Genomic DNA, 9,322 nt, shown 5'->3' with positions numbered 1-9,322 from the left:
GGTGAAACACTGCTGCCTGTCTGAACACAATATTTATGAATCTGTCACCCAAAGCTTAATTGTTTTTAAGTGTGAAGTAAATGAATCAAAAATAGTACTGAGTATTTATTGTTTCTTTATCTAAAACAGTGAATCACAAAGGGATCCCAGTTTGAGAGTCATGGGTCTAAAACATTTTCAAAATGTTAACTGAGAAAAGAACATGCTCACATACTGTAACATTATAACTTTGGCAACGGCACTTTAAAGGGATACTCAACCGTTTTTTCATATTAAACTATGTAATTCCCTTAAAGGGATAGTTCACCCAAAAATGAAAATTCTATCATTGTTTACTCACCCTCAAGTTGTCCCAAACCTGTAGATCTGTTGATTACAAACATTCTTCCAAATATCTTCCTTTGTGTTAAGCAGAACAAAGAAACTCATACAGGTTTGGAACAACTTGAGGGTGAGTAAATGACAGAATTTTCATTTTTGGGTGAACTATCCCTAAGACGAGTTGATACATACCATTCTCTTATCTCATTGCGTGCACTCAATCGCTCTGGCGCATGGTGACACTTTGATAGCACTTAGCTTAGCCCAGTTCATTCATTAGGGACCAAACAGAGATGAAGTTAGAAGCGACCAAACACCTCCACGTTTTCCCTGTTTAAATACAGTTACACGAGTATATACACAACCAAGTATGGTGACACAAAATAAAACGTGGCGCTTTTCTAAGCGGGTTAAAATGGATAACTATAATGTATGGCGGAATAGCACTGTTGGGAGTACTTTGACTCGGTGCAGTAAAAAGACACGTTTGTTCTATTGACAGAAGTGAGAGGAACAGGATCAGGCGTGACTTTTTACTGCACCGAGTCGAAGTACTCCCAAAAGTGCTATTCCGCCATACATTATAGTTATCCTTTTTAACCCGCTTAGAAAAGCGCCACGTTTTATTTTGTGTCACCATACTTGGTCGTGTAACTGTATTTAAATAGGGAAAACGTGGAGGTGTTTGGTCGCTTCTAACTTCATCTCTGTTTGGTCCCTAATGAATGAACTGGGCTAAGCTAAGTGCTATCAAAGTGTCGCCGCGCGCCTGAGCGATTAAGTGCACGCACTGAGATGAGAGAATGGTATGTGTATCAACTCGTCTTATTTAAGGGAATAACATAGTTCAATATGAAAAAACGGTGGAGTATCCCTTTAACAACAACTTTTTCAGTCTTAACTCTAGGGGTCATCCATCATATAGCTTAGAAACAGCCAAAACCTGGACTATTTTGAATTCCAAAGTCCATTTGTGACTTAAACAAAGGGTATGAGTCTAGGAGTGGTAATCTCAAGGAGTTTGAACATGTATTTGCCATTGGGAACGCAGAGTCATCCAGGAACTCTATTTGTGGCAGTGGTTCCAAGCCAGATGGGGGAAGTGAAGACAGCCCAGTAGCAAACATCAAAACATCTTCCACAGACACAGCAGCCTGGCCTTCTGCAAAGAAAAACAATTCAGATACATCATTGCCATGTGTTTTCTTAACTAGTTATAAAAAACAAATGAACTAACAAACCTTCACAATCAAGGAGATAGTCTGCCCAGTAGGCCATGGTTTGACTTTCTTTAAGTCTTCGATTACTCCCCGAAGGACTGAGGTCAGGTTTGAAGAGACTCTCAAGTTCAAAAGCAGTGAGTCGCCTTTCAGAGTGGCACAGGACAGGGGCCAGCAAAGTAGGGTGTTGCTGTAGTGCATTCAAAAACTCAAGGGTTGAAAGACCATCTCTGAATCTACAGAGTGAACACAAACATTGTTTCACTGCTGTGTAGTGCCAATTGAATTTAAATTATCTAAAGAAAACTATTAAATATTCTCTTCTCTACAATTTCTATCCACCTTAACAAACATACATTTTGGGGGGGAAATGGTTGTGTTGAAAATTGATCTAAGAAACCCTATTTTTGCGTTGCACATTAAATGTTAATTGTTACAGACTGTAAGTATAACACATAGAAACAAAAGACAGGAATGACACAGACGACTGGGTGGATTGAGCACTCAAACAATGCCTTCAGAAAGTCTACACACCCCATGTACTTTGTGTGAAAACTTAAGGCACTGTAGTTTGACAAAGAATGAAGCAACATCACATATCAGTTGAAATGCACTAAGGTACAAATTCTGTCACAGTGACAAATTGATAACAGATATACATGCTTGCATAAACCAAAGATGGGGACCATGAGGCATTTTAAACTAAAAATTCATGCTTAAATACATAAAAAAAGAAGAAAATCATCACAAATATCATCTTACCTGTCAATAACAGATGAGTTGCGGTCAATAATATACCATTGGAGGTAGTCTGACACGATTTCTTTCTTTTCTTCCACAGTAGCCACATGTCTCAGACAACCTGCTGTCTGTAACATTGTGCTGTGTCTCATCATACATTCTTGCAGAGCATCCAATGAAGCAGCATTCTCAATCTGAAAGACATGAAAATGGGCATAAACACCCGTCAATAACTGTGTGCACTGTATCTCCTTGCCTATTTATTAATGACATACATAGCATGGTGTAATCTTACACTATCGAAAACTAATAAATTAATTAAATAAATTCTGCACGTAATATAAGTAAACATTGTCTCAAAACACTGCAGGAACTATGTAAACTTCTGCCCTACCTACCATACGTAGCCTTATGCTATTCTCACCTCTTGCAAAGCTTTCCCTATTTCTTCATCAGTTATTAAATTATTTGTTGCTTTGAATGAAGGCTGGCCTGCAAGATAATGTACAAGATCTTCCGACAGGAAATGGGGTCCTGGACCTCCATGCACAACTGACACAGCAATCATCTTTCCTGCCAGGTAGTATTCATCCTCCCTAACAGCTGTGAATTAATTCACATTGCAAAATAAAACAAACAATGCATTACTGTATAAACTGTAATATACAAGCATATGTCATGTGATATATGTGGTCAATGAGCATTAACCAACCATTAGTAGCCTATAGTACACATCTAACCAATATGCATACCATTTGCATTGTAGACCAAGAACCGATGTCCTTCTGGTCCATCAAAAATGGGCCGGTCTTTTAGGTGTTTCATTAGTAGAGTTAAAAACTCTCGTCTTGGACCACCAGTGTCAATTCCCTCTTCCAGAACACCAGTATCATCAGTAAATTTCACCAGCATGTCACAGGTTTCAGAATATGTTGTACGCTTGAAACCTCTGACTGCCCCATCCCAAACATTAGCCCTTGAGATGTTGAACCGGCTGACTTTTTTATGATCAATAGGAAGTGACAGGTTTGCTACGATGTCAGGTAATGTAATGTCCGTCTCATCTCTGTAATGACAAAAAGTGACTTCATTTGTGGATATTCCAGATATACCAGAACTATTGTACAGTGAAAAAACTACTAGCTACTACGAGTAACTACGAGTGCTAATAGTCAAAAGCTGTCATATTACATTGCTGTGTGTTGGAAATTCTTCACATTGACAGCAACCGGCTCTTCGTCCTCTTGCTCAACATTTGGTGAATACAGGTCTGTGTATTTACTGTTGGGAAATTACCATTTCCATGTAAAAACATCTTACAAACAAATGTCTTCCCCATGTAATCAGTTAAATAAATCTAAATTATGTCAGTCTTTATCCTTTTTTTTTTACTTACCTGTAGCAAGAAGTTTTTTCTGGATTTGTTTCAGGTGGATCCAGATCCTCAGCATCAGATATTACTATCTGAAAACAGATTAAAATGTCTGAAACGACAACACTGAAAGCAAGAAATGTCATGCTGCCACAGTCTGCCTTATTACCTGTCCTGGCTGAATTGTTGATGATTGTCCTGGTGCATCTCTGAAACATGATAAAACATATTAAAATGATTAGCTCCATGATAAAAGCTATAAGGTAGTTTTGAGTAACATGTAGTAGTAAAAACATTATTTTGTTATAAATCACACTATACATATGGTATTTTCTGTTTCAAGTTCATCCGAGCAAATTCTCTGATCACATCAACAACTTAAAGATAAATTATTTCTTAAGAACATGTGGATAGGAGCGCATCCTGGACTCAAATCTGAGTTTGTTTGAGTTTCTTTTTGAATGGAAAAGGTATAAAATAAGAGAAAGCTCAAACTACTAATTTGTAACTATTAAAATGCTTGTATTGCAAGTGGCCAAGTCATACAGAACCAATTTAAAAGAACTCTGATGCGTTTTGGCATCTAGCCTTCGTCAGCGAGTCAAATGGATGAAATGAGACAATGGGTCTTTTCTAGTGTCCAAAGCTTTCTGGGCTAGAGTGGGTGTTGTAAACATCTTAAAACCAGCAGGTGTCCTTCAGGCCTGCAATAGTCAAATCATGTAAACATTATGTATACAGCAAATTGGTTGATTACCACTTGAAAAAACCCATTGTCTCTCATTACATCTATTTGACTCCCTGACAAAGGCTAGATGCTGAAACGTGTTGGAGTTATTTTAGTTGGTTCTGGATGACCGTGCCACTTCAATAAAGGCCTATAGTACCTATGTAGGATCGACAATGATGTGGGACAGTGGATACCCCCCACTTCATTCTCATGTGTTTTTTTTAATGGTTTGGTTAATTTATGTTTATTCACCTGCAAGAGCAACTGTATTTCAGTAGATTTATTCTGTGATGTTAAGTAAAGCTCACACAGACAGCTGTGGGTCCTTTAGGTAGGGAGCGTGGGGGTGCACCTCAGTCAGTTACAGAAACAGCCGATAGCATGTAGCAACGTTGAGCTCATGTGCAGCAATATACATGCATGTATAATGTGTATGTGAATAAGTAGTGAAATATCTGCTAGTAGTTTTATCAGTTTTGTGAGTTAAATGAAAAAAAACTTTTCTGGTAGTGAAAGCACTGTAGGCCAATAAAATATGAATTATTATTATCATTTCCAGTCAAGAAGTAAAGAAATAATTTCAACCCATGCACGCCTGAAAGTTCCTTTGTGTCCATTTGTGCAACACCTACCTTTCATCTTCCAGTTTGTATTTGGGAGTACTTCGATTTTGTGGTTCAAAAACCTGAGAGGAAACGGATAAAATGATCAACAACTTTCAACAGCTTCTTTTATTTTTCCATTACCACTTACAGTATATATCAATGCTGAATGGTTGTCTGTGTTACTGTATAATAGTAACTGTATAATAATCAAAACAAGCCTTTTTCCACTAAAATATTGACCAGGACATTGATGTTATGCTTAAAATTCAATGTACATCTAATAAATTATATGAAAATGAATAAATACAAACATACATAAATGTTTTTAAAAAAGAGAAATAACTGATGTACCAAAGTGTCAGCTCGATTGAATTCAGCTGTGCTCCTTGTTGTGATGGCAATTTCAGAATCAGAATCAGAGTCTGAGGTATCGTACTCTGAAAAAAATAAATCAAACAACCATTATTTATCCTCCAGCAAAGTATCTAAATATGTAAAAATATTGAATTATGAGATCCACTAACCTCTTTTATAGTGTTTTTCTAGGCAAATGAAAAAAGTAATCCTGGAATATGCCTTTCCTATTTCCTTTTTATATTCTGCCAATTTAAATGACCTTTCTGACCCAGGCACAAGAACCACCTCTGAGCAGTCTGGATACAAAAGGACATAAGGTCCTTCGTGCATGTCCTTGTTAAATGTTCTCATTTTCTGGACAGCTTGTTTCAGTAGATCAGGTGCTGCTACCTCTGGGTCAGTAAATAACGGAAGTGTTTTTCCTCTTAGAGGTTTTAAATCAGTTCCATCAGTTCCATGTGGCCCCATCAATCCTACGTTTATCTAGTAAAATAAAGATATAATTAATGTATGGGTAAAATAAATACACACGCACGCACGCACGCACACACAAATACATAGAACATTGCACAATTGTATAGGACGGTCATTACAACTTACCTGGACTTGCTTTCTTTCTTTAGGCCTAGATCTTCCTTTTGGCCCATAGTTAAAAGACTGTCGTTCTTTTGACTTCGAGCTTCTGTACTCCATGAACTGTTTGTATGATGGGCATGGGTTGTTCTGCTGAAATGGACAGAGTTACGTTTCAAAATAGAAAGTTCGCTCGAAAAATCATTAGCAGCTAGCATTACTACTGACTTTTATTCACATGTCCTCAGATAGCTAGGGTTTTGCTACACTTACTTTGCTTAGCACTGTGTCCAGCTGTCGAGAAGTCCCCTGTGTTTCCAATGTTTCCGTCTGGTCCGCATCCTTTAAAGCCCCACTAGGTAAGATTTCCGTTTTGGTCAAACAACGACCCCTAGAGTCGCTGTGGACTACTTGTATTTAACGTTACTGTCGTAAATACCACTCACGCAGAGCAGTCTCTTCACTCACGGCCTGATCCCCTCCCCCCTGTATACCGGTCCCTGTTCAGTCGGATGGAAGCTGTAACGAGTGGAAATAAGGTGTGGCCCCTTTAAGAGCTGCGCGCGCCCTGTTTAACTGTCGGCAGTCTGTATTGTATGTGTGCCTCGAACACCCCGTAAGCTGGTTGTTTCTATTTGATGCTCATTCTTGTCCTATTTTTGTCTATCAAGTAATGCTGTGGACGGTAGAACGTGTGACAGACAGTTACACGAGTTCGATTGGGGAATAAACACAACGCGTTACAAATCGTCGGACATCGAACAAGCACAGCTAGCCTCCGAAGATGTCTAAGTTACTAATCCATCAACAAGAACGCCAGGTGCTTTTTAGCTCACACCAACGAGTGAAAGCTTGTCCGAGTGATATACAATATAAGCAATATACTTACAAGTCCAACAGCATGTGAGGACGTGTTGGGGGAAGTGAGGTAGCCTATGCCGTAAAGCAGTCGAATTTTGTAGTTCTTTTGTGTGTGCGGGGGTTACTACCCGAACCCCGAAGTTTAAAAGTACGATTAAAAACGATACAGACCCCGTCAGGCTATGGCAGACATGTCATTCAACCTATTGTAAGTCGATGTACCATCACAAGAGTCTTGGAAATATATTATGAAGGTTGAAAAGTTACCTAGTGCTGCTTTAAAAACTCCAAACACCGACCACACGTAGAGCAAAACCGCGTTAAGCTGTTCATGTGTTTGCCACAAAACGGGCAAAACATCCCTCGGCCGCAGTCCATGTTCGGTCACCATAAACTTCATTCACGCCATATACTCATAGACTGTAAAAAAATATACTCCACATTGACAACACAAATTGACCGCGCTCACCAACAACACCTATCACCCGCTTTCACCTCATTACTTCCGTTCCGTGTCACTTCCGGTATGTGGTACATTCCCTTTCCGTGAAGAATCTATCATTTGTAAATTTGTTTCGGGACTGGTAAAAGTGTTTTGCGTCTTGTTAATTTGTTTTCTAAAATGTTAATTTGTTTTGTCCTTGGTAAAAGTGTTTAGCCCATGTAATTGTGTTTTATGGTAGGTAAAAATGTTTTCCAAAATGTAAATTTGTCTCGAGCTTTGTAAAAGTGTTTCATTCTTTGTAAAAGTGTTTAATTCTTTGTAATGTTGCTTTGCACTTCCCGGCCACCGTAAAAATGTGTTTAAAGAAAGTTATGAAAGTGTTATTTCTGAATGTTCCCTGAGCGCTCATCCTTGGTAACACACACAAGCGTTAAGGGAACATTCCAATGGATCATTTTGGAACTAAAAATGTTACTTTTGAATGTTCATTCTGAAACAAATAGGGATGGAAACATTTAAAAACGTCAGGCAAACGTCCAACTAACTAAACGTTACTGTTATTAAAGAGGGTTTTATTATATTGCAATTATTATATATATTTATATATTTATATTTTATTATATTATTTAACAAACATAAAAGATACAAAATCAGACAAACTTTCAGACAATTAACAAGTTATAATTCAATAGTCAACAAGAAAAATAATATAAAGAAGACCGATTTATTTACTGAAAATGTTGTATAGAAGATGTAAAGAAGAAGAAAAACAAGGGGGGCACAAAAATTAATAAAAGCATATTATGAAAGAATTTTAAACATGGCACAAATTCTAGATGGTTTTATAGCTTTCTTATTTGCAGACATTAAAACTGTGTTTAAGTACAAATTCAGTTCTTGTTTTTAAAGAGAGTTGTTCCCAGTGAACGTGTCAGCTCGCCATGTGTTTGGCGGGAGTGTGACATCATCACACCTTCACGAGCGCGCGTGTCAGACGCGAGGCGTGAACCCGCCGTTTGGCACGAGCGCGCGTGGGTATATATAAAGGCTCCAGACTTCAGTCTGAACATCATTCTGAACGGATTTACTCTTCAGCTTCTCTTTCCACCAACATCATGGAGAACATCACCCTGACTCGCGGATTACACGCTGAACTGAGACCCTGGAGACCCTGGGTCAATAAAACCAGCAAAGGACGCAAAACTGACACTCATAAGGTACGAGATGAGATCATTCTATAATATTGAACTCTGATTATTGTATGAGCAAAATATCAGATTCTAAAAAATCTCTTTATTCAACAGCCTTATGAAAGAGCATCATCTGATGAGCAACACTATAAAGTCTCCATGATCACACACCCTGTGAAGTGAGTAGATCACGCGATTATGAAGATGCTGATATGATCTCCTGCTTCTACAGATTTTAACTCACTCTTTTAACTTGATTTTCCGCAGGTTGTTTTGGCCCAAATCCCAGTGTTTCGATTACTTGTACCAGGAGGCTGAGATTCTCCTGCAGAATTACCCGGTTCAGGCCTCGATCTGCATATATGAGGACTCACACACTGATGATGAAGATGATGATGATGATGATGATGAAGATGATGATGATGATGAAGATGAAGATGAAGAGAAGGAACTCAACTGAAGACCTTCATCACTGTGCACATCTTTATTTATATATGGACTCCAAATTCTGATTCACTTTATTTAGTCGTTGCATGTAAATACTTGTGAATATGTACAGTATATAAAATTGCTTCCGTTGGAAGTTGAATTTATTTTAGTTTTTTAGTATTTATGATAAATTATTCTACATGTAACTTATTTCCTTGAAATAAATATCTAAACATACAAAATGTTGTGTCTGATCGTTCTTTGAATCCGTCACGTGAGTCTAAATAAGTGACTGAAGTGAACTTTAGAGTTAATATAGGGGGTAAATATTAAATATTAATCTTATGAAGATCTGTTCATTCATAGTGTTCTATCAGGCTGTGAGAGATATAGACTTTACAAGAGCAATTACTGGATAAAAAATATATGCTCTGAAAACATTATTTCTGAAGTTTTTAAAATGTTTCTTCTTGGTTCT

The 9,322-nt window shown here is 37.9% G+C and overlaps 2 protein-coding genes and 1 long non-coding RNA gene across 3 annotated transcripts in view; 1 reads left to right on the top strand and 2 right to left on the bottom strand.

The window, feature by feature from the left end:
- Positions 1-9,064, top strand: part of ripply2 (ripply transcriptional repressor 2) — an 11,582-nt gene extending 2,518 nt beyond the window's left edge. The window contains exons 2-4 of the mRNA XM_082166874.1: positions 8,321-8,442; positions 8,530-8,594; positions 8,683-9,064. Of these exons, the coding sequence (XP_082023000.1) occupies positions 8,341-8,442; positions 8,530-8,594; positions 8,683-8,875 (360 nt within the window). The 5' untranslated portion in view covers positions 8,321-8,340 and the 3' untranslated portion in view covers positions 8,876-9,064. The remainder of the gene's footprint in view (positions 1-8,320; positions 8,443-8,529; positions 8,595-8,682) is intronic.
- Positions 1,238-5,375, bottom strand: LOC309496718 (G2/M phase-specific E3 ubiquitin-protein ligase-like). Its single transcript, XM_082166844.1, has 10 exons — positions 5,341-5,375; positions 5,017-5,069; positions 3,824-3,863; positions 3,679-3,746; positions 3,474-3,563; positions 3,035-3,348; positions 2,707-2,885; positions 2,304-2,476; positions 1,563-1,777; positions 1,238-1,483 (listed from the first exon to the last, which is right to left on the bottom strand). Exons 6-10 carry the CDS (start codon positions 3,192-3,194, stop codon positions 1,248-1,250), a joined length of 963 nt encoding a protein of 320 aa, XP_082022970.1. The 5' UTR covers positions 3,195-3,348; positions 3,474-3,563; positions 3,679-3,746; positions 3,824-3,863; positions 5,017-5,069; positions 5,341-5,375; the 3' UTR covers positions 1,238-1,247.
- LOC309496764 lies at positions 5,574-6,267 on the bottom strand. The gene is made up of 3 exons (XR_014205230.1): positions 6,193-6,267; positions 5,947-6,072; positions 5,574-5,829 (listed from the first exon to the last, which is right to left on the bottom strand). It is a non-coding gene; the product is annotated as an uncharacterized lncRNA (long non-coding RNA).
- Positions 9,065-9,322: the final 258 nt, after the last annotated feature.

Source organism: Leuciscus leuciscus (assembly GCF_965113295.1).
Source record: "Leuciscus leuciscus genome assembly, chromosome: 4".
Lineage (NCBI taxonomy): Eukaryota > Metazoa > Chordata > Actinopteri > Cypriniformes > Leuciscidae > Leuciscus > Leuciscus leuciscus.
This window is presented reverse-complemented; position numbering and strand designations above follow the sequence as displayed.